Below are 25,605 nucleotides of genomic sequence, written 5' to 3'. Positions count from 1 at the left end.
TAGCCAGCAGGTGATTGATAGTTGGAACAAACTTCCATCTGTTGTAGAGGAGATTGAAAACTTAAGTTCAAGGCAGAACTAGACAAGCATTTGAAGTGAATGGATGGGTGAGAAATTGAAAGGTTCTTTTTTTTTTTGTATTTTTTGGTTGATGCTATATAAGCTTGCTAATTTGGATTTGGTTTGGAAGCCACTCTCAGCAAAACTTTAAAGCTTCCATTTTTATTTGATAGGTGGAACAGGACCATGGTATGTCTGCCAGGGGCAAATGTTGATGATGTTGTAGAGCAGATATCATCTTTTAAGGGCACAAAAGGTGATATAGTTGTTCACGTTGGCACTAACGATATCAAGAGTAGAAGACCGGCAGAATTTCTTAACAAGTACAGGTCACTGTTGAAAAAAAGCCGTGAAATAGGGTTGAATTTGAAAGTGTCTGCAATTCTGCCCAGACACGATAGGAGGGAGTATATGATGAGAGCCTTGTCGATCAATTCGGCCCTGGAAAGATTGTGCAAGGCTCAAGGAGTAGAATTTTTTTCAGCCTGGACTGTACTTGTTAACAGGAGAGATTGCTTCTACAGGGATGGGATACACTTAAATAGAAAGGGTGCAAGAATATTTGCTGATGCTATCGAAGCAGTGTTAGGTGGGTCAGAAAACTGCTAGCTTGGGGGGATACAAAGACGAATAGATTAACAGTAGCCACTGGCAGAGGTGAAAGAGATTCTTGCACTGCTTCTATTGGAATGAGCAGAAGCCTGAAAAACAAGATTCAGGATATTTCAGAGACTGCTGGGAGTCATTGCTGTACAAGTAAACACATGGGTTGTGTTAGGGTAGCTAAGAATAGAAATAGGTGCATGTATACTTGCGTGTACACCAATGCTAGGAGTTTAGTAAATAAATTTGATGAATTTGAGGTATTGCTCAAAACATCAAAGGCAGATATTGTTGGGATATCAGAGACTTGCTGTCACACAGATATAAGGAATGTAGAACTGGAATTTGTGGAGTACAACGTCTACAGAAAGGATAGACTGGATAGGAAGGGAGGAGGGGTTATGCTATTAGTTAAGAAATACATAAAATCCAAGGAAGTGAAGCCAGTGGACATCACTGGACAGTGCAGTGTTGAGTCAGTTTGGTGTGACATAAGCATTGGGAGATCAAAATTGAGAGTAGGAGTGTGCTATAGGCCTAATGACTCTGATGAGTATAATAAGAAACTGTACAGGGAAATAGAGTGGGCCAGTAAATCAGAGAGTCTTATAATGGGAGATTTTAATTTCCCAGATATTGACTGGAATTTGGGGGCTGGTCACTCACACACTAGCAAGTGTGTGAGTGACCAGCTAAATCCACAAGATTTATTGGATGATTGTTTTCTGCATCAGCATGTTCGGGAGGCAACTAGAGGGAGGAATACTCTTGATTTGATTATCAGCAGTGATTCTTCATGCATTAAGAATCTGCAGATAAATGAACCACTAGGTGGCAGTGATCACAGTGTGCTGAAGTGGGATTTACTCAAAGAGGTAACTACCATTAGGGGTAAAGGGAAGGGTTATTGCTTTCGTAAAGGCGACTACGATGGACTGAGACAGTATTTAAATTCTATACAGTGGGACCAACTGATGATGTTACCAACAGCAAATGCAAAGTGGGAAGCATTCAAAGAACTTATCTTGGAAGATACTAGGCTTTACATACCAACTAAGAAATATTGTTCAAGGTTTAGGCCTAAATGGATGTCAGATGAACTGATGAGGCATATGGCAGAGAAGAAACATGCATGGGATACATACAAATTAACACATAACACAGAAGCCTATGATAGATACAAGTTGATCTGTAACCAAGTTACAAAGGAGATTAGGCAGGCGAAGGCAGATTACGAGAAATCTTTGGCAAAGGATGCAAAGAAAAACAGCAAAGAGTTCTTTACTTATGTAAACTCTAGAAGGAAGGGGATGAATCAGATTGGTCCACTTGATATCGATGGGTCAACTGTTGATGATCCTGCTCAGGTAGCTAACAAACTAAATGAATATTTTGCATTGACATTCACACATGAGGAGTTATTTAGCAAGGGGAAAGCCAGAGGTGTATTCAACTCTAGCAGTAAGCTAGAGAATCTTGTAATAACTGAGAGTAAAGTGGAGGAGAAATTGTTGAAGATAAACACAAGATAGGCACCTGGGGTGGATGGGATCTATCCAGTTATATTAAAGGAGGCAGCAGAGGAAGTAAGCAAACCCTTAGCCATAATTATGAGAGCTTCCTTGGACTCAGGGGAGGTACCCACAGACTGGAGATGTGCAAATGTGACCCCAATTCACAAAGGAGGATCAAAGGCTGACACAAGCAATTATAGACCTGTGAGTTTAACTTCTGTTCCAGGAAAATTAATGGAGGCACTAGTTAAAGAAGCACTGCAGCATCATTTAGACAAGACTTCAGTTATAGCTCGGACACAGCATGGTTTTGTTAAGGGGAAGTCTTGCCTGACCAATTTGATTGGATACTATGATGCAGTCACAAAGGAACTGGATGCAGGGAATAACTTTGATATCATATACTTGGATCTTAGAAAGGCTTTTGATACTGTTGCACATGGAAGACTGCTGCATAAATTGGAGCAGTGTGACATTGGAGGCAAATTGCTGCTGTGGATAAAGGGGTGGCTGAGGGGGAGAAGACAGAGAGTGGTAATCAATGGACACTGCTCGTCGTGGACTAATGTTATTAGTGGAGTCCCTCAGGGCGCAGTGTTGGGTCCATTATTGTTTTCTGTATTCATAAATGATATTGATGATGGTATATCAAGCTTAATGTCGAAGTTTGCAGACGATACAAAGGTAGGCAGGGTTGTCAAGGACACTACTGACACTATGCTGCTGCAACAGGATCTGGAAAGGTTGAGCAGATGGGTTGAGAGGTGGCAAATGAAGTTTAACATTGACAAATGTAAAGTACTACATATGGGAAACAGCAACCCCCAGAGCAACGTATCAACCCTGTGGTACTATACTGACAGTGGTAGAGAATGAAAGGGACCTGGGGGTGGTTGTGCAGGCAGATATGAAGTTCTCTGAGCGGTGCAGACGGGCTGCATGAGTAGCTCATGGTGTGTTGTCAATGATATATAGGAATTTTTCTAGCAGGGATAAGGAGGTGATTATTCCCTTGTATAAGGCAATGGTCAGGCCACACCTAGAGTACTGTATACAGGTCTGGAGGCCTCATTTCAAGAAGGATGTAGAGCTGCTGGAACGAGTACAGAGAAGGGCAACAAGATTAGTGAATGGAACAAAGGGGTGCTCTTACGAAGAAAGGCTTAAGTTTTGCAAATTACAGTGTCTGGAGACTAGGCACAAGCGAGGTGATCTGATAGAGGTGTATAAAGCATTGAATGGTTTGAGCATGCTCAATGCTGATGGGATTCTTCCTCTCGCTCAGAATAATCACCTGAGAGGGCATAAATTCAAATTGAGGAAAGACAGATGTAGGATAGACGTGCGGAAATTTGCCTTTAGCCGGCGGGTGGTTGGTTGGTGGAACAGACTTCCATCCCTTGTCGTGGAAGTTGATAGCCTAAATAAGTTTAAGGCTCAGCTGGACAGGTATTTTGAACGAACAGAGGGGTGAAGTGGAAGTGGTTTTTTTTGGCTGATGCTGCATAAGCTTGCTTTCTTGCATCAAATGCCTCTATAATGCTAATGCTATTTCAATTAATGCTTTCCATTTCCAAGTGTTTTATGGACACATTATTTATTTATTATTTTTTTTTTTGTGTGTGTGTGTAAACATCTTTGGCAGCACCTACTAAATTTCAGACGATAGTAAAATCAATTTGTCATGATTTTGCAACAAGGAAATTTCTGTTTCATAGCAAAGAAAGAAGGAGTTGGGAGAGGAGATCACGCAAAGGATCATGGGAGGTGATCTTGGATGTGCTCAGAGCTGGCATAAACCAGCTGGTGGTGGAAAAACGTTTATGATTTGAGGCATGCCACTTACGTGGCTTTGGGCTAACCATTGCCATCTGTGGCAGAAACCTTTTAGTAACTGAAGTAATGGATACCTTGCAAAATTTAAAGTAAAGTAAAGCATTTAAAGCAAAGGGTCGTGGGAAGTGATCTTGGATGTGCTCAGAGCTGGCATAAACCAGCTCTGAGCATATCCAAGGTCATTACATTACATGCACTTTAGTCTTACCAGTTGAAGCGCATGTAATGTAAACATTACAGTACTCATCTGTGTTACTGAAGCAGTTGTATATTTCCATCAATAGGCAAATATAAACGTTTTTCTGCAACCAGTTGGGCCAGTCAAGAATATTTGAATCGGTTCACAATTGGAAGATAACAGATTCCAAATTACATGTATGTGTAGAATCTTTTGCTTGTCATTGGTCATTCTCATTAAGTTGCAGAAGTCCTTGTTGGTCATAAAGTTTTCATGTTTCTTTGCAATCGCACTGATTTGGTTGAGCTTGGCCAGCTTTAGATCCTCATTCATTTCGCTGTTTGGATGATTATAAAAGTTTTGAAAGGGGTCTTCTTCGCATGTTTCATCAGGATCAATGTTGTTGCCTTGACACATCATTTTACATATTTCAATCGTTTGCAAATGTCCAAGTCCAATTCATTCAATTTACAATCTAGTATGGGCTCTTCATTGCCACCTCAACATATTTCATCTCTGACAGTATCTCTATTTCCTCATTGCAGAATGGAATGTGCAGCATTACCATCTTGCATTTGTACCTGAGATCCTGTGCCAAGTCATAGTTTTGATAGTGTGTTATGCGTGGATACTGTCATTTCTTGCAGATCTCATAGCACTATATGTGTAATTTGTGACAAAGCATGACAGAGTAATATGATCCAATATGATAGTATGATTGTAACAATACAAATACTTGTATTATTGCAATCATACTATTCAAAAGATGGCTACAATCAAATGGGTAATTAGGCTTTTGGCAACCTCTTCCAAACGAGGTGCCTCCGTAGCCAGGTGGGCAGGAGCAGCAGTGCGTAGCACACGCTTCTTGATTAGACTGGGGTTCGAGCCCGTGACCACCAAATATTGGAGGCTGCGGAAAGGTCAGGGAATGACCACTGCATATCCCCGGAGCAATATGGCCTTAGTTGCTAATGCTCTTAAAAACCAAATAACAAACAACAACATCTTCCAAACGTTGATTCGGTAGAGTAAGCAGCTGGCGTGTATATCCTATTTATCATTAACATTGATTTGCTAGAGTAAGTAGCAGGCATGAGCATAAATTACATCGTTCACGATTTCGGTTCTAGCTGTTCAAAATTTAGTAGGTGTTATCAAAGATGTTTGCACATAAAACATCTTTCATGCATACAAGGTACACACGCAATATTTTATTTATTTCTTTTCAACTTGTTCTTTACAGTAAGGGTAGTATGAATATGTACATATAGGAACTGTATATAAATTTTTATGCATAAAATATATGAAAAATCAAAATATGTAACACATCATTATGGACAACCATAAACTGAAATGATGCTAGTGAGAAAGAGTGTAACATGGTAGTACATGGGTGTTGCACACATTACTTTGAATTTTCTTGTGTGCATTGGAGAACAAGGCATCAAATAAATATGCATGTTACTTTAAACATTTATTGTAAGATGATGCATTATACCAGAATGAACAGTATATATATATAAATAATGTAAATTAAGTTACATATATAAATTAAAATGTCAGCAGAATGGATAAGCCTGCAAACAGCAAAAACTAACAGTTAAATAAAGAAACATCAAAGAGAACAAGAGGGAAAGAACTAAATTTAGAAACAGTTTTGTGAAAAGAATACATACCTAAAAATTTGAATAATACCTTAGATCAGTGGCGTCCAACCTTTTCCCATACAGGGGCCATATTCAAAGTTAGATATGTTTTGCGGGCCTCACTGAGTGATTCGAGAAAAATTAGTACTACATTTTCAATTATTTCTCAGTGTGGCCTGTGCTTGATAACAGGAGAGATGTTAGTGCTTCTACAGGGATGGGATACACTTAAATAGAAAGGGTTCAAGAATATTTGCTGATGCTATCGTGGCAACGTTAGGTGTGTCAGAAAACTGCTAGCTTGGGAGGATTCACAGACTAATAGGTTACCAGTAGCCGCAGGCAGAGGTAGAAATGATTCTTGCACTGCTTCTATTGGAATGAACAGCAGCTCAGAAAGTCAGTTGCTGGGGATTTCAGGAACAGTTGGGGGTCATTAAAAACAAGTAAATAGATGGGCTGTGTTAGAGTAACTAAGAGTAAGAACAGATGCATGTATACTTGCATGTACACCAATGCTAGGAGTATAGTAAACAAATTTGATGAATTTGAAGTGCTGGTTAAGACATCCAAGGTGGATATTGTTGGTACATCAGAGACTTGGTGCCACTCAGATATGAGGGATGCAGAATTGGAATTTGGGGAGTACAATGTGTACAAAAAGGATAGATGGGTAGGGAGGAAGGGTTATGCTGTTAGTTAAGAAACACATAAAATCTGGGGAAGTGAATCCAGTTGACATAGATGGATAGTGCAACATAGATTGAGTCAGTTTGGTGTAACATAAGCACTGGGAAAGCAAAAATGAGGGTAGGAGTTAGTTATAGGCCTAATGACTCTGATGAATACAGTGAAAAATTATACAGAGAAATAGAGGGGGCCAGTAAATCAGAGTGTCTTATAATGGGGGATTTTAACTTCTAAGATATATACTGGAACTTGTGGATTAGTCACTCGCACACTAGCAAAACTTTTGTGGATTTATTGGATGATTGTTTTCTACAGCAGCATGCTAGAGAGCAACAAGAGGGAGTAACACTCTTGATCTGATCTGATTATCAGCAGTGATTATTCATGCATTAAGAATTTACAGATAAGGGAACCACTAGGTAGCAGTGATCACAGTATACTGATGTGGGATTTACTTAAAGATGTAACTACCATCAGGGGTAAAGGGAAGGGTTTTTGCTTTCGTAAAGGCGACTACAGTGGTCTCAGAGTTATTTTAGGTTCTATATAGTGGGACCAACTGATGATGTTACCAACAGCAAATTCTAAATGGGAAGCATTCAAGGAAGTAATCTTGGAAGCTACTAGGCTTATTGTTCCAACTAAGAAATACTGCTGTAGGTTCAGGCCCAAATGGACGTCAGATGAACTAATGAGCTTGTGGCAGAGAAGAAAAATGCATGGGATGCACATAAATTGTCAGGTGACACAGAAGCCTTTGGTAGATAGAAGCTAGTCTGTAATCAAGTCACAAACGAGGTTAGGCAAGCGAAGGCAGATTATGAAAAATCTTTGGCAAAGGATGCAAAGAAAAACAGCAAAGACTTCTTTACTTATATAAACTGTAAAAGGAAGGGGATGAATCAGATTGGTCCACTTGATATCAATGGTTTGATTGTAGATGATCATTCTCAGATAGCTGCCTTACTAAATGAGTATTTTGCATCTACATTCACACCTGAAGAGTTATTCAAGGAGTAGAGGGCCAGATGTTTATCAAACTCTAACAGGGAATTAAATGATTTTGTAATAACTGAGAGCAAAGTGGAAGAGAAATTATTGAAGGTAAACATAAGCACTGAGGTGGATGGGATCTATCCAGTTATATTAAAGTAGACAGCAAAGGCAGTAAGCAAACCCTTAGCCATAATTATGAGAGCATCCTTAAATTTGGGGGGGGGAAGTTCCCACGGACTGGTGATGTGCAAATATATCTCCAATTCACAAAGGACAATCAAAAGGTGACACAAGTAATTACAGACCCCTTAGCTGACTTCAGTTCCAGGGATAATAATGGAGTCACTTGTTAAAGAAGCATTGCAGAATCATTTAGACAAGACTGCAGCAATAATTCGGACACAGCATGGGTTTGTCAAGGGGGAAGTCTTCTCTGACCAATTTGATTGGCTACTATGATGTGGTTACAAAGGAACTGGATGCAAAAAATAAATTTGATATCCTATACTTCAATTTAAAGAAAGCTTTTGATACTGTTGCACATCAGTATCAAATTTGTTTTGATATTGTTGTTTTGGCCATTGTTGTTTTGTATATTTATCAATGATATTGATGAAGATATATCAAGCTTAATGTGAAAGTTTGCAGATGATACAAAGGTTGGCAGGGTTGTTAATAACAGTAATGACTGTATGCTGCTGCAACAGGATCTGGAAAAGTTGGGTCGATGTGCTGAGAAGTGGCAACTGAAGTTTAACAGTGACAAATGCAAAGTACTGCATATGGGTAGCAGTAACCCCAGAGAAATGTACCAACTATGTGGTGTTACACTCAGGATAGTGGAGAATGAAAGAGCCATTGGGGTAACTGTGCCATCAGATATGAAGTTTTGCGAGTAGGGCAGACAGCCTGCTAGAGTTGCTCCAGAAAATGCCAAGGCCAAATAATGTGACCAAATAACCATCTAGATAGGAACCGGCTGATACATGAAACAAATGCTATTATCAACTCTTGTATTAATACACGTTCTAACATTAGCATGCAATAATTAGATTATCTTAATGAGCTTTGTAGAAAGGATAACATTGTTATTCAAAAATCTGATGAGGGTGAAAACCACGGTAATTATAGACAGATCCTTGTATACAGAAAAAATTCGAGAAATACTTTTAGGCAGAGATACAACATTGATAATAAATTTGCAATATCTAATTTGAAAAATTGTCTAGATATTCTACTAAGATGACTTAGAGCTAACAAAGAAATTGACTTGCATACTCTTCAACATATAGGTATAAGAAATAGCATTATGCCGTACATTTTTTGGATGGTCAAGTTACATAAAATAAGGTGCCCATTACAACCAATAATTTTGTACAGGATATCTGCATTTGCTAATTTATTATTATTATCAATTTATTTCTAAAGAAATGTCCCCTTACAGCTATCCAGCTAGAGGACACTGGTTACATGATAATAATGAATGAATAAAAATATTGCTGTATTATTTACAATTTATGTACAGAGTACTTAAATGAATTGATACAATAAATGGCCTAAAACAGCATCTTGTTACATAAATACAAAATAAATACATAATCGCAGACATAAATACAACAATATGGATAATATAGAATCCCAGAAGTTATATCATCTGCAGTTTGACCAGTGCATACATATCTGCCAGAGAGAGGCTGATCTGTACGCTTTGTCCTTGCAGAGCTTCTGACAGTCAATGGATAACCTGTTAAATATTTCCATGGAATTAAATGGAAACATGTTATCCAGGGAGGTCATGCTGCACAGCTTGGATCTGAATGGCAGTGTGCTGGTATGAGTTCTATTACAATCTGATGATCTAGCAATGATATCCAAGATATCAGATGAGCTTAGTTTTCCAGAGAGAAGCTGGGCAAAGATCACAAGGTTCCTAGAAATTATATGATAATTCCAAGGTAGCATATTTAGATTAGAGAACATGACAGATTTTGAAATTGTAGGTTGATTATTGCCATTTCTAGTCAAAATTATCTCACTTTTAATGAAGTTTTCAAGATTTCAGGTACATAGCACTAATCAGCTCTTAAATTTAATCAATACCATTAATATAGCTCACAATGATATTCTAGCATCTTACAATGTTGTTTTGTTATACACAAATGTAGTTGTTAATTATACACTAAGGAAACTTTGAGAATTATTATCAGTTGGCTCCACTTTGAAAGATCGTACTTCCCTCAGTTTTAACAGTATTTTAGAATTAACTACCATTCTCATTAAAGCACAGCATTTTCAGATTGAAAACAGCACACTCAGGGTTCTGAGCTGGATATCATCATTCTTCTCTTTGTTGGTGATTCCCTTCTACCTTTCTCAGGGTAACTTGGAAATTTTTTTTGGCTGGTGCAGCATAAGCCTCGGCTTGCTTGCACCATAAAGGCTAATAATAATTACAAAACAAGATGTGTATATAGAAAGAAAACACACAAGAAAATTTTTACATATTTATTCACACCATCCTTACAGTACAAAAAAGTCAGTTTTATACAACCAAATTTACAATGCAATAAAAGACAGTTATGCACAGGAAGATGTAGAAGCAGAATTACAATATCTAATCAAAACCTTCACTAAAAGAAAATAATCCTCCTACTACTAATAAAATGAACAAAAGTAATAAACAGTGCACCAAAGTTCGCTAGACAACTCCGGAACATCTTTACAGGTACCGACATTGTTAGTTTTTTCCTCATACAATAGATTAGGAGTGCTCTTTAACAGATACAAAAAAATGTACAGATACGATATTCAGAACATAAATAATATAGTATATCTTATCAAATGCCAACAAAATTGCAATGCTTGCTGTATAGGCAGCACAACTGTTAAATTTGGATCATCCAAAACAACTAATACCAGAGCATATTATCATAATAATAGTTTACAGTCAAACCATTGCATAACTGAACTTAGCCAACATGCATAATCTTACAACCACACCCCTTTAATAGACTCAGCAATAACTTAGTCAAATTAAGCTCTAATTATAAATTAATTCAAAATGAAGCTTTGGCCATTGAACTGTTTCTACAAAACATCATACGAAGTTCTGAATTTTAAATTACCGGCAACCTTTTGCCAGTATGGCACTTAACATGTGTTAAATTTCCAACATGCGATACAGTAATGCATCTTGGGAGTTTAGATCACTGTAAAGTCGCCTTCTCTTACCATAAAACCAACTGATGATGATGTCAAAAATCTTATGTCAAGGCCCTTGGTTTTTTAATACACAATTCTGAATTTTTGTAGCCGACAACCTGGGAAAAATTTGTACACTTCTTTCTGCCTTAGAGCATGTTTTAAATAGTTAATTTTAATTCCTTTTCACCTTCTATGAGTTAAATTTTTAGTTATGGATATAGAGACGAGTACTGCACTGAGATAAGCTATTGCTAAATAATTTAATAATTTTTAAAATTACAGAGCTAAGAATACTTTGAGCTATAAGTATTTTAAATTTAATGCTACATTACCAGCAACCACCTGTACTCATGTTTTTGAATTTAATGCTATCACTATAGGATTAATTAGCAATCTACATTTTAAGGATATTGTCCTCAAATAATATGAAAAAAAAAACAAAAAAAAAAAAAAAAAAAAAACTGAATTACTTAAGGATTCTGATACTGAAGGATCTAATCAGAAGATGCTTTACTATTTGGTACAGATCATGAATCTGGTGATAGTTCCATGAGTATAATTTTTAACTTCCCCACTGTTTGGATCACTGTTTTCAATAATACTGTTTGTTGCTTTTTCTTTTAAATATCTTTAAAAAAGTTATGGATATCATTCTTTTTCTTTATTTCGAAGACTGCAATTTGAAGAAAATAAAATAGAAAATTAAATAAAAACTTCCAAAAATTATTATATTGCAGATTAATAATTAAGACAGCTGTGCACAAGATCTAAATTTTTTCAATATAATAACTAGAAAGAGTAATAATAACTATAATTAATTTCTGCTCTTTGATTACTTTTTCTTCCCTACCTACACAAGTTACTTGTGATATGTCAATACTGGAACAATCTTAGGTAATAATGGCTCAAGTAGTAATGTATAACGTTATAACAATATTCAACAGCAGACTAGTTTATCCCTGTGATGTCTGCAGAAGTTGATGTTCCAGAACTAATGACTATACAGTGAATATTTGCAATTAGTGCCTGCTTGAGTACTTCACTATATTTTTCATGTGGCATTGCAGTCAATTTCAGAATTTGTATTCAGCTGTTTTTCTTCAAACCTGGTTGTGGAAGAAAGAATTTTCTTAAGCATATTTTTGGGATAGGTGGAAATTACTGATAGTATAAAGACTAATTTTGCCGAAAATTAGAAAATTTGATATTCTGTGTGTGCAAATATATTTAGTAAAAATAGAAAATTGTGCAAATCCACCTTTTTAAACATTAACTCAGAAAGAAAATTAAAACAAATAAAAAGCAGTTTCTCTTTTTGCAAATAAAAATCAATTTCACAGAAAAATGAAAACATTTCATTTTTCTGTGATTTAAGTTTAGTTTCACACTTTTTTTAAAATCAATTGCAGAATATCTTTTATTAATTTGTTATAAAACTATTTCAAAATTTAATTACTAGTTCTTACAAACTGGTGTGAACTGGCTCCAGCCCACTGTTGGATTTTACCATAAATATTTCTCCAGATTGGTAATAGATGATGAGCTCTCATGGCTAGGACAGTGGTTATAATCACTGTCCTTCCACATAATGTAGAAAAAGCTTGGATTCCAATCTGTCAAAATGGGAAGAATTTTTATGGGCTCTTTTCACATTATCTGTAAGATAATTTGTCTTGGGTGAGGGTTGTATGCTTTTTATCCCAGAAGCTCTTGTTTTTCCTCCGAAAAACAGGCAACTCAACCCAACCATAGAGTATACACTATTTATAGAAATTATGTATTGACATCTCATAGCCTTTAGGCACTAAATATAAACAACCGACCAAGAAGTGGTGAACTCATGTCTCACTGGCATAATATAGCTGTAGAGGCTGATGTGCCAAAGAAATCCAAATTTAAACAAACATTATTTAATGGAATACTTGATGGGCACCACTCCGTATATAGGATTGGATTAAATTATTTGTAGAATTTTTATTATTATGGAGAAAGGGATATCACAGATGCCTTATTAATGAAGATAATCAAGTATGTGTATTAAAAATGTGTTTTCATTGTGTTTATAATTTTCATTTCATTAATTTGAAATGAATTTTTTTTTTTTTTTTAGTTTTTGAAAAGCATTACATGGATCGCAGTTTTGACCGCACTGGACAATTATCAGTGGTAATCTCACCAGGAGTTGGTGTATTTGAAGTGGATAGGGAACTGACAAATATTACAAAACAAAGAGTTATTGATAATGGTGAGACTTGTTTAATTACTGGAACTTTACGTTTGAAGGTAGTTAATGATACTTTTTAAATTTAATAAAGTTACATAATTATTTTTAATTAATCATATGATTAAACTATGATATTGTTTGGTGCATTTGCATCATCATTACTACATAGTTAAATTTTAAGACAAACTGAAGTTTGTGCATGAGGCACCATTATTATAATATTTCATATTGTGAAATCTTTCATAGAGAATTTTTATTTTTTTTAATTTACTTTTTATGATTAAAGTAAATCACAAATATACAAGACACCAAACATTTCTGTAATTTTCATTACCTTGAATGGATGTATGTTTAAATAAATATTTTTATGGTAATTTTGTGTTTGCAGGCTTAATACCCCTGCTCATATAACACAGCTCTGCACTATGATAGAAAGAAATAATTTTTGGAATCATGTACAGAAAGTACACACAGTTAGCTGGGATTACCTTGTTTCCTGTGTGCATACCTTGCTTTTGTGTTGCTGTATTTGTGAACCAGAATGCCAAAAGATAAATGATTTAATTCAATTAAAAACATATTATGGAATAAAGGAGGACATCATTTGCCATGGTCAAATCTCAAAAACCACACTGTCATCCAAAACAACCAAGGGACATTTCATTAACTTTAAACTTACCATGGGCTGGGTTTGAAAGGCTTGTGCTATTAGTATTAGTAATGGCAAATAATGCACGAAAGCAAGCTTTTAAAGCTTCAACCAAAAAGAAAAAAAAACTTCCCATTTTACCTATCCATCCCCTCCAACAGGTTCTCTAGTTCTTTCTTGAATTTATTCAGACTATCCACTTCCACAACATCAGATAGAAGTTTGTTCCAGCAATCAACCACCTGATGACAGAAGGCAAATTTCCACACATCAATTCTGCAACTTCCTTTCTCAATTTGAATTTATGCCCCTTCATGTGTATAGTCTGAGCAAGAATCCCATCAGCATTGAGCTTACTCAATCCATTCAGAGCCTTAAACACCTCAATCACATTACCTTGCATGTGCCTAATCTCCATATGCTGCAATATGCAGATCTGAAGCCTTTCTTGGTAAGAGTACCATTTTTTTCTTTGACCATCTAGTTGCCCTTATTTGTACTCAGTCCATCAGCTCTACACTATTCGTAGAAGAGGCCTCCATACATTATGCAGTACTCAAGATGTGGCCTGAAAACCATATGCAGTACTTTGCATTTGTCAATGTTAAACTTCCGTTGCCACTTCTCAACCCATCTACCCAACTTTTCCAGATCCTGTTATAGCAGCATACAGTCATTACTGTTATTAACAACCCTGCCAACCTTTGTATAATCTGTAAACCTTGACATTAAGCTTGATATACCTTCATCAATATATCATTGATAAATATACAAAAAAACAATGGGCCCAACACCAAACCCTGAGGAACACCACTAATAACAATAGTCCATGTAGAGCAGTATCCATTGACCACCACTCTCTGTCTTCTCCCACTCAACCATCCTTTTATCCATTGTAGCAACTTGCCCTTAATACCATACTGCTGCAGTTTGTACAGTAGTCTTCCATGTGCAACAGTAACAAATGCTTTCCTGAAATCCAAGTATATGATATTAAAATTTTTTTTTGCATCCAGTTCCTTTGTGACCACATCATAGTATCCAATCAAATTGGTCAGACAAGACTTCCCCTTGGCAAACCCATGCTGTGTCTGAATTATTGCTGCAGTCTTGTCTAAATGATCCTGCAATGCTTCTTTAACCAGTGACCATTATTTTCCCTGGAACAAAAGTTAAACTAACAGGTCTGTAATTACTTGTGTTTCTCCTTTGTGATTTGGGGTTACATTTGTCATCTCCTGTCCATGGGTACCTCCCCTGAGTCCAAGGATGCTTTCATAATTATGGCTAAGGGTTTCCTTACTTCCTTTGCTGCCTCCTTTAATATAACTGGATAAATCCCATCAACCTCAGGCACCATTCTTATGTTTAACTTCAACAATTTCTCCTCCAATTTGCTCTCATTTATTACAAAATCATTTAACTTCCTGTTAGAGTGTGATAAACATTTGGCCCTCTCCTCCTTGAATAACTCCTCATGTGTGAATGTAGATGTAAAATATTCATTTAGTTCAGCAGCTATCTGAGAATGATCATCTACAGTCCAACCATTGATATCAAGTGGACGAATCTGATTCATCCCCTTCCTTTTAGAGTGTATATAAGTAAAGAAGTCTTTGCATCCTTTGCCAAAGATTTTTTATAATCTGCCTTCACTTGCCTAATTTCCTTTGTGACTTGATTATAGACTAGCTTGTATCTACCATAGGCTTCTGGGTCGCCTGACAATTTATATGCATCTTTTCATTTGTGGTTCTGCAAACTTCCTTTTTCAATTTGAATTTATGCCCCCTCATGTGTATAGTCTGAGTAAGAGGAAGAATCCCATCAGCATTGAGCTTACTCAATCCTTTCAGAGCCTTTAACTCCTCAATCAGATCACCTCGCAGGTCTCCAATCTCCAGATGCTGCAATATGCAGAACTGAAGCCTTTCTTGGTAAGAGTACCACTTTGTTCCCTTGACCAATGTAGTTGCCCTTCTCTGTACTCGGTCCAGCAGTTCTACACTATTCCTAGAAGAGGGCCTCCAGACATGTATGCAGTACTTAAGATGTAACCTGACAACCATTGCCTTGCAATGGAATAATCACCTCGTTATCCCAGATAGCAAGATTCCTGTATGTCATTGGCAAAACCCCATATACTCTCCTGGCAGCCTATCTGGAAGCCTCTTCTAGGAAGGGTGTAGAGCTGCTGGAGTGAGTACAGAGAAGGCAATTAGATTGGTCAAGGGAACAAAGTGCTACTGCACAATTATGCCCAATTTTTTTTTATTTTTTGCTGCCCTGAGTGTAGTGCCACACATTTGTTACATTAATCTGGGATTACTGCTACCCATGTGCAGTGCTTTGCGTTTGTCAATGTTAAACCTCAGTTGTTATAAGCATGATATAACCTCATCAGTATCATTAATAAATACAGAAAACAACAATGGACCCAGCACTGAACAGTGGGGAACTCCACTGATAACATTAGTCCACAAAGAGCAGTGTCCATTGATAACAACTGTCTGTCTTCTCGCACTAAACCTATTTATCCATAGCAGTAACTTTGTCTTAATGCCACACTGCTCCAATTTGTAGAAAAGTCTGTTATGTGTAACAGTATCAAAAGCTTTCCTGAAATCCAAGGGTATGATATAAAAATGATTTTTAGCATCTAGTTCCTTTGCTACTACGTCATAATATCCAATGAAATTGGTCAGATAAGATTGCCTCTTGATAAACCCATGCTGTAACTGAGCTCCTATCTAGATGGTCCTGTATTACTTTAACCAGTGACTCCATTATTTTCCCTGGAACAGAAATTAAGCTAACAGTTCTGTAATTACTTATGTCACTCTTTGATCCCCCTTTGTGGAGTCAGGATACAAGGATGCTCTCATAATTATGCTAAGTGTTTGCTTACCTCCTTTGCTGCCTACTTTAATATAACTGGATAGATCCTATCCACTGCAGGTGCCTTTCATACATTTAACTTCAGTAATTTCCCTTCCACTTTTCTTCCCTTTATTGCAATTTCATTTAGTTTTGTGGTAGAGTTTGATAAACCTTTGGTATCCACATCCCTAAAGAACATCATGTGTGAATATAGATGCAAAATAATTATTCAGCTTGTCAGAAATCTGAACAGGCTCATCAGCAGTTGACGCATCAATATTAACTGGACCTTTGTGATTCATTCCCTTCCTTTTAGTGTTTGCATAGGTAAAGAAGGGTTTGCTATTTTTCTTTGCATCCTTTGCCAATGATTTCTCATGACTTGTCACAGCTTGTCTAATATCCTTAGTGACTTGATTTCAGATGGGTTTATATCTGCCATAGGGTCTGTATGACCTGATAATTTATATGCATCCCATGGATTTTTCTTCTCTGCAACGATTCTCATTATCTGACCTCTGTTTAGGCCTAAGCCTTGAATGGTATTTCTTAGTTGGTATGGAAAAGCAAGTAGCATCTATGTTTATTTTCTTGAATGCTTCCTATTTAGAATTTGCTGATGGTAACATCAACAAGTGGTCCCACTGCATAGAATTTAAACTGTCTGAGGTGACCATCTATAGTCACCTTTATGAATTTAAATTTAAACAAAGGTGACCATCTGTAGTCACCTTTATGAAAGCAAAAACCCTTCTCTTTACCCTTGATAGTAGTACATCTTCAAGTAAATTCAACTTCAATACACTGATTACTGCCACTTAGGGGTTCTTTTATCTGCAGATTCTTAATGCATGAATAATCACTGCTGATAATCAGATAAAGAGTATCTCTCTCTCTCTCTCTCTCTCTCTCTCTCTCTCTCTCTCTCTCTCTCTCTCTCTCTCTCTCTCTCTTGATGCCTTTCTAACATGCTTTCTAATAAATCCACAAAACTCTTGCTAGTGTGTGAATGATAAATCCATACTAACATACAAAGTACTTACCCAGTGAAGGTTGAAGACATAAAGAAAGCATGGGTAGACTTATTTTTATCCTAATTTAATGTTATATTTTTCCATAAATTGCCCAATTTCTGATTAATTATTCATTGGAGTTGTTGGGGATGATTGTTGAAGAAGTTCTGTTCATTCTTTCTTCTTCTCATGTTCATGCTTTCTTCCATGCTTTTTGCATGCAGAGCTGTTTTATGTGAGAAGATTGTATTTCATGCATATTTATTCCCTTTACTCCTGACAATCTTGAAATTGTTAATGCTCTCCTTTTTTACTTTTGCTTTTAAAAATTGTATAGCCCCTAAATGACAGTTATTTTCATAACCTTTTAGACCTCCATATTAATCCCAAAAAATTCCAATGTTTAAAATTTGCAGTCCTGTATCAGATAAAATATTAGAAATTTCTATCATAGTCATGCATTTTATTGTTGTGTGCCAAACAAGGGTGGTAGATGATTTCACATGGTGCTGATATGCTTACTTCACACACTTGATAAAAGGAGACCAATTAAATAAGCATATGCAGGGGAAGGTGGGGCATTAAACATTAGTACATTACTATTTGATGTAGTATTTCATAAACTGTGGTAGGTTGCCATTTCAAATGTATAAATGGAGAAACTGCATCCAAATTACATCTAGATGGCAAATTTCTGAAAGACAAAGAAACAGACTGCTTAATTAGAGGAAATGAAGTACACCATATTACCAAAAATCTTGGGAGTTTGTTGACAAAATTGACAAACCCCAGCTCATGGGTTTTGTTAATGATGTACAGGAATTTTGCTAGGAGGGATAAGGAGGTGGTTATGGTCAGGCCACAGCTTTAGTACTGCATACAGGTCTGGAGGCCTAGTGTGGAGTTGCTGGAACAAGTACAGAGAAGGGCAACGAGATTGTGAGAGTAACGAAAGGAGTGCTCTTATGAACAAAGGCTTCAGTTGTGCAAATTGCAATGTCTGGAGACTAGGCACCTGCAAGTTGATACGATTAAGGTGTTTAAGGCTTTGAATGGATTGAACAAGCTCAATGCTGACAGAATTCTTCCTCTTGCCTTAGACGACATGCACACGTGCACACGCACACACACACACACACACACACACACACACACACGAGGGGGCACAAATTTAAATTGGCGAAAGACAGTTGCAGAATAGATGTGTGGAAGTTTGCCTTTAGCCAGCGGGTGGTTGTTTGTTGCTAGTACATACTTCCATCCATTGTTGTGAAAGTTGATAGTTTAAATAAATTCAAAGAAGAACTAGCCAAACTTTTGGAGGGAATGAATAGATGAAATGGGAGGTGTCATTTGTTGTTTTTTTTTTTTTTTTTTTGCGCTGATGCTGTATAAGCTTGCTTCTTGCATCATTTACCACTGCTAATGCTATATTAGCCATAGCCTAGTTCTGTCTTCTATCGTGTACATTTAGTAACATCTGTCAAATCTTTCTTGATTAGGCCTGGTAACAGGATTCAATATAGAATCTAGAAATATCATCATTTGATAAGCATGCACAAATTCCTCTGGTTTGTAGACGTCCTAAAAAATTAAATTCTTCCAAAATCTTAAGATGGTCTTTCTATCATGTGGGAGTTTAACTAACTTAATGCAATACTTTTTTACACAGTGAAATTCACTTGATAATAACAATTCACATGATTTAATCAGTGTTAATTCTTTATGAATAACCACATATGTTCAACACACATAATTTTTCAGTTTTTAAAAACTTCCAAAATCCTAGTAAAACCACTCCAGGTGGCTTAACATACTGTCTGGAAATTCACCCATGTAAATACTGATGAAATTTTTAACACATGCACAACGTATCTTACTTAGCATATGCACTTTTTATAAACAGTCACACTGTTGATTTGTTAAAAGATTTTATATGACCAATCTGATTATTTACTCTGAGGTAGTCACAAAGGAACTGGATACAAAGAATAATTTTCACATCATATACTTAGATTTCAGTAAAACTTTTAGCATTGTTCCACATAAAAAACTACTATACAGATTAGAGCAGTGTTAAAGGTAAGTTACTGCTGTGGATAAAGGAATGATTGAATGGCCAGAGACATGGTGGTTATTAGTAGTCACTTATTAGTGGTATTTATTAATGATATTGATGTAGATATATTAAGTTTAATGTCTAAATTTGCTGATGATACAAAGGGTAGGCACTGTGGTTAATGACAATGATCAGAGTACTAATCCAGCAAAAATGGGATAAATTAGGTAGATGGGCTGAAAAGCAGTAATTTAGATTTAACATTGATAACATGCCAATTGGTGATACCATACTCAGGGTAGTGGAGAATTAAACAAAAAAAACAAACAAAGGTAGTTGTAAGTCTGACAGTGTAGACAGGCAGCTAGTACAGCTCATGTTATTCTGTCAATAGCATACAGGAATTTTGCTAGCAAGGACAAGGAGATGATTATCTTGTAGTATAGACAATGGTCGGCGTCTTGAGAACTGGAAGCCTCATTTTAAGAACAATGTGGATCTCTAGGAACAGGTTGTGCAAAGAAGATCAACAGGATTAGTCATAGACACAAGTGGGTATTCTTAACAAGGAAGAATTAAATTCAGTAAATCGCATCTTGAAACTAGGCATCTACGAGGAGACCTGATTGAAGTGTTTAAGACTTTAAATGGGTTGTGTAAACTAAATGCTGATGGCATCCTTACTCTTTCTCAGATGACATGCACAGGGGACTTGATTCTTGAGTAATAGATTGTTGGAATAGACTTTTACCTGGCGTTGTGGAAGTGGGTAATTTGAATAAATTTAAGGAGATTTGACATATATTAGAAGGAATGGCAATAAAGTGGCATTTTTTTTTTTTTTTTTGCTAATGTTTTATAGACTTATTTCATATCATAATTCTGCAACTACTGATAATAAAGTATGTTAATATTAACTAGGGGGGGCTTTGCCCCCTGCTCGCTGTGATCGCTTCTTTTGATAAAATAAAATACTTACAGAAGCTTTCGACATGTGTGCGTCTCTTCCTCAGCTATGAATACATAAATATATTATGATATCTATATAATATCAGTGTAGATACACCATAGACAACTCTTAAAGAAAAACTATAATCATAGTGTGAAAGGTTTGTTTGTTATTTCGTTTTTAGGAGCATTAGCAACTAAGGCCATATTGCTCCAGGAATATGCGGTGGTCATTCCCTGACCTTTCCGCATTCTCCGTATTTGGTGGTGACAGGCTTGAACCCCGGTCTAATCAAGAAGCGTGTGCTATGCACTGCTGCTCCTTCCCACCTGGCCACGGAGGCGCAGTGTGAAGGGCATCATTTCATTTTATCTCATATTGTGCTCATCCTTCACAATGAGTTACCAAGTATTGCTTTTTTTTTTTTTTTTTTTTTTTTTTTTTTGGTAGTTGTTGGTGCATAGGCTTCTGTGGCCATAATGCACCTCCCAAGGTTTTTTGCAGTACTTTGATCCAAGCCAGAGGCGGGAATCAAACCCGCGACCTTTGGGTTGCCAGGCAGGCACTTTACCCACCCGGCTAGCTCGGTTGGCACAAAGTATTGCGCTGCCTCGAATAAGTAACGCTTCACTAATAGAAAAGACTATTGTTATTTATTCTTGGTGGGTGCCACCACCCATATGGACCATTTCAAAGTTAGTTGGCTTTTCATTGGTTGGTACCTTTCACACTATGATCGTAGTTTTTTTTTTGAAGAGTTGTCTATGGTGTATCTACACTGATATTATATAGATATAGAATCTTAAAATATTATGCCTTGTTGCATTTAGTTTATTTAAATAAATATGTTACATATGGAAATCAAGAATGGTACTGCATAGTCACGTTAGATAAACATAGCGCATGACCACGCTTAAAGAGAAACTTGTTTTACCATGGTAAAATAAGCTTCTGTTACATATTTTTGTATTTGTTATGTATTACACATAATCTGCATCCTCTTCTCCCATTGGCTGAATAAATATCATTAGGAGGAAAATTATTTTAATGTATAGAAAGATATTTGGTTTTTAACATCCACTAGGAAAGAACATTAAATGCTACAGTGCAAGATAATTTTGTGAAACAATTCCTTGTAAGCTGACACAACGTTTGAATGAACTTGATTACCCAAGCTCAATTTAGGTACAAAAGTAAAAATACTTTGAATAATTTGTTAGTTTTTAATTATTAATTCTTGAATGCAGATGCAATGTATTTTATATGTAATAAATATATTATCTTTAGGAATAGCTAGTGACCTGGTATGCTTAGGAGAACAACCTCTTCATGCAGTTCCTTTATTTAAGGTAAGCATTCAGTTTTACTTATTACAATACTTATGTTATATTACCATGCTTTACTGATAATTAAAGAAAATTTTAAAATTTTATTTCAATATGCCTTTGCCAATTTTTTATTGACTTTATTTTTATTGCATTTTGTTTTTCTTATTGCCATGAGTTAAATTGAATTCTGCTCTACACACAAAAAAAGAAATGGATCATCTGAAAGTCTATAATGATACTTCTTGTTACTGTTTTATGTTCAAAGTATTTTCTGAACTAAGTACACGCAGTTCTTGCTTTACGAGTTCTCAGGTTTACAAGTTTTTTTTCCCAAGTATCAACAAAATCAAAAATATGAACATTAATTGCAAAAAATGAATGTTAAACATTCATAAATACAGCATTTCAAACCATGTGCATAGCTATACAATACAGTGTACCCAGCTTTACGATATTAATCAGTTCGAGAGACACCATCGTGTCGTTAAAATATCATAATGTGAACCCAATAACACATTGTTTTTTGGTAATTCATTTCAAGATCTCGGATATTGAAATTTTCACTGTATATCTCTCTAAAATGTCATTTTTAAGGTCACGGTCAAACCATACTCACGACCTTTTATATGGCCCTAAACCTTAAGGCCATATAAAAGGTCATGAGTATGGTTTGTAAATTGTATTAGTTACCAATTCAAATCATTAAAATGCAGTACACTTTCATCATTATCATATGTTCTGTCATCACTATCATATAATTTTCACTGTATATCTCTCTCTCTCTCTAAAATGTCATTTTTAAGGTCACGGTCAAACCATACTCACGACCTTTTATATGGCCCTAAACCTTAAGGCCATATAAAAGGTCATGAGTATGGTTTGTAAATTGTATTAGTTACCAATTCAAATCATTAAAATGCAGTACACTTTCATCATTATCATATGTTCTGTTATAAGAATCAATTTTAAACGCCTTTGTGATATTTTTCTAAAGCACATTTCTGGAGGTCATAACCATAAAACAATAAAAACAGTTTGCACTTTCCAGTTTATTGGGCTTTTCTGTTACTGCAAGCAATTATAAATGGGTAGTAAACTCGATCTTCTTGCATTTGCAAAAATACCGATAGTTGGAATTGTGTGGGTTTTTGCATTATTATGGTGAAATGTGTTTCCCCTTTACTGAAATCTTCAATCGAATAAAAAACATACATAAATTTTCAGAATCTTCTCTTCATTCCTTTATTTTTAAGCTTCGTAAACGTGAATTGTTGTTAGTTACAATTTGTGTGTGCCTTTAAAAAATGCTTATGCATGCAATCGTGAAATTTATAATTAAAAGAGATTATCTTGGAAAAAAATGCCTCTTGAAACATTTCTGAAGAAGACGACTCCTTATGTAACAAACCAGCGAGTGCCGATCCAATAATGAGTGATCAACGAGTGTGCATTTAGTCAATGATGAAGAAGAATAAACAATCTTTAACATTTGTAAGTTGTAAATAATTTCTCTATTATTATAATTTGCTTGATTTTACAGGCTACGTTTTCATTTCTTTTCAAAACTACCTGTACATTCTTTTGGGGATGATTTCAATAGATCTACATTAAGAATGCATTATCACTATGAATCATGAAACTTACAGTTTTGTCCTATGGAACAAGACTTATCAAGTGCAGCCATCAGCTAATTTCATGAATAATACAAAAAAGTTAAAAGTAATAAGGTATAAGATATTATCAAAATTTGTTTCAATTTTGATATTTCTTTTTTCTGTGTATGTACCCTGAATAAAATCAGTACTGAACTTAAATGTATTTTTAACACATTCCATAACTGAACTGCTTTGGATGAGACTTTACTTTCAGTAGTAGATATGTATAATTATTTTTGATGTGTGGGCTCACTGCAGTACACATATACAGGGTGTTTCAAATGTGATGGTCAATAATTTAAAGGTGAACTGTACAGACTACAATATGCAAAAAAAGCCTAGTAAACATGGGTCCTTAAGTGAATTGTTTTCAAGATATTGCACATTTCTAGTTGGGATCCACCACTGACTTGTTTGTTTAGGTTAGGTTATGCTCATTTCCTACCTTTCCCCTCTCTCAATGCGCGCTGAGACGTAGCAGGCATACTAGTACTTGTCAAAGGATAGTCAACATGGAAAGGGGTTACAGCAGTGTAGAGTATGCAGAAATGCACTTCATGTATGGTAAAGCCAATGGCAGTACACTCGAGGCTGCATGTTTGTACCAAGAAGCATTTCCCCGCCAAAGGAAGCCTAACAGAAGCACATTCATCAAGATACATCAATGCCTTAGAGAACATGGAGTATGAGCAGGTAGGCCCAGAAGCATAACACCTGATGTTGAGGACAGGGTGTTAGAAAGAATAGGAATAGAACAAATTCCAGGAATTTCAACAAGGAGGGTTGCTCTGCAAGAGCATGTACTGAGTCGTTGCAGTGTGTGGTGAATTTTACATTGTCAATTACCGTACCCCTACCATATCCAGTGTGTACAAGGTCTCAGCAATACAGACTACCCTCCCAGAGTGAACCAGTAGATGCAACAACAGTATGTCCTGAACCCCCAATTTTTAAACATTTTGTTCACTGACGAAGCTGGGTTTACTCATGATGGTATATTTAATTTTCTATTTCTATTCGTCGGACCAAACGTGACAGTTTGGTCCGACGAAAATCCTAATGCAATTCACAAGTCACGACATCAGCAACATTTCTCATTGAATGTATGGGCAGAACTACTAGGAGACCATCTAATTGGACCACACTTTCTGCCAAACAGGCTAATAGGAGAGCTGTACCTCAGTTCCTGCAGAATGTTCTTCCAGACCTCCTTGATGATGTTCTATTTCAGCAATGCCCGAACACGTAGTTTATGCATGATGGTGCACCGGCACATTTTGCTCAAGTTGTGACTCGATATCTAATTAGAAGATATGGTCAATGGTGAATAGGTAGAGGTGGGCCTGTAATGTGACCTCCCAGATCACCAGACTTAAATCCTATGGATTTTTGTATCTGGGGTCATGGTAAAAAGCTTTGTGTACACTTCTGACATTAACACAGTTGTGGAATTGCAACATCGGGTTGAAGGAGCCTTTCAGCAAATCAGAAATGACCCAGGAATGCCTGCGAGGATTTGCAACTCAATGCAGAGAAGACTGCAAAGCTGCATACAGATGCAAGGACAGCATTTTAAACACCTTTTGTAGCATCCTGTAACATGTAACATCTTTAAATATTGCGGTTGAAACCAAATATTAAAAATGTTATTATCTTATGTTTAATAAAATCATCCTTAGCAAAGGATTCACAGCTTTTTGCTAAACTAGTGCTCCCATAGTCAGTTGCGGATCTTAACAGAAAATGTGCATTATCTCGAAAACGGTTAATTTGTGGCCCAGTGTTCACTGGGACTTTTTTGCTTGTTTTATTTTGTACTTTTCACCTTTAAATTATTGACCATCATTATATTCATATACACACACATATATGTGCGTTTTCAAGTTCATTCAAACGTCTGTCTGTCTGCAGTAGGGCTTTGATTATCCAAGGTGAACAGGATTGAGACTGGCTTGGATATGGAAACCTCAGATAACAGAAACTCACCTTTTTTATATATATATATAATGCTGAGAATTCATTTATTACTGTAGAGTATTTGTTTTTATGTAACTGCAATAAGAAATATGCATGTAGAAAGTAATTTTTAAAAACCTTTATTAAGCGTACAGTAGAAAT

The 25,605-nt window shown here is 36.1% G+C and overlaps 1 protein-coding gene across 1 annotated transcript in view; it reads left to right on the top strand.

The window, feature by feature from the left end:
- Iml1 (GATOR complex protein Iml1) overlaps positions 1-25,605 on the top strand; it is a gene marked incomplete at its 5' end in the record, with an annotated part of 444,528 nt that overhangs the window by 128,287 nt on the left and 290,636 nt on the right. The window contains 2 exons of the mRNA XM_090374757.1: positions 12,841-12,975; positions 21,792-21,853. Of these exons, the coding sequence (XP_090230883.1) occupies positions 12,841-12,975; positions 21,792-21,853 (197 nt within the window). The remainder of the gene's footprint in view (positions 1-12,840; positions 12,976-21,791; positions 21,854-25,605) is intronic.

This window comes from Mastigoproctus giganteus, chromosome 5 (assembly GCF_048544385.1).
Source record: "Mastigoproctus giganteus isolate SK-2022 chromosome 5, ASM4854438v1, whole genome shotgun sequence".
NCBI lineage: Eukaryota > Metazoa > Arthropoda > Arachnida > Uropygi > Thelyphonidae > Mastigoproctus > Mastigoproctus giganteus.
Note: the sequence above shows the minus strand (reverse complement) of the source record. Positions and strands in the feature narration are given on the sequence as shown.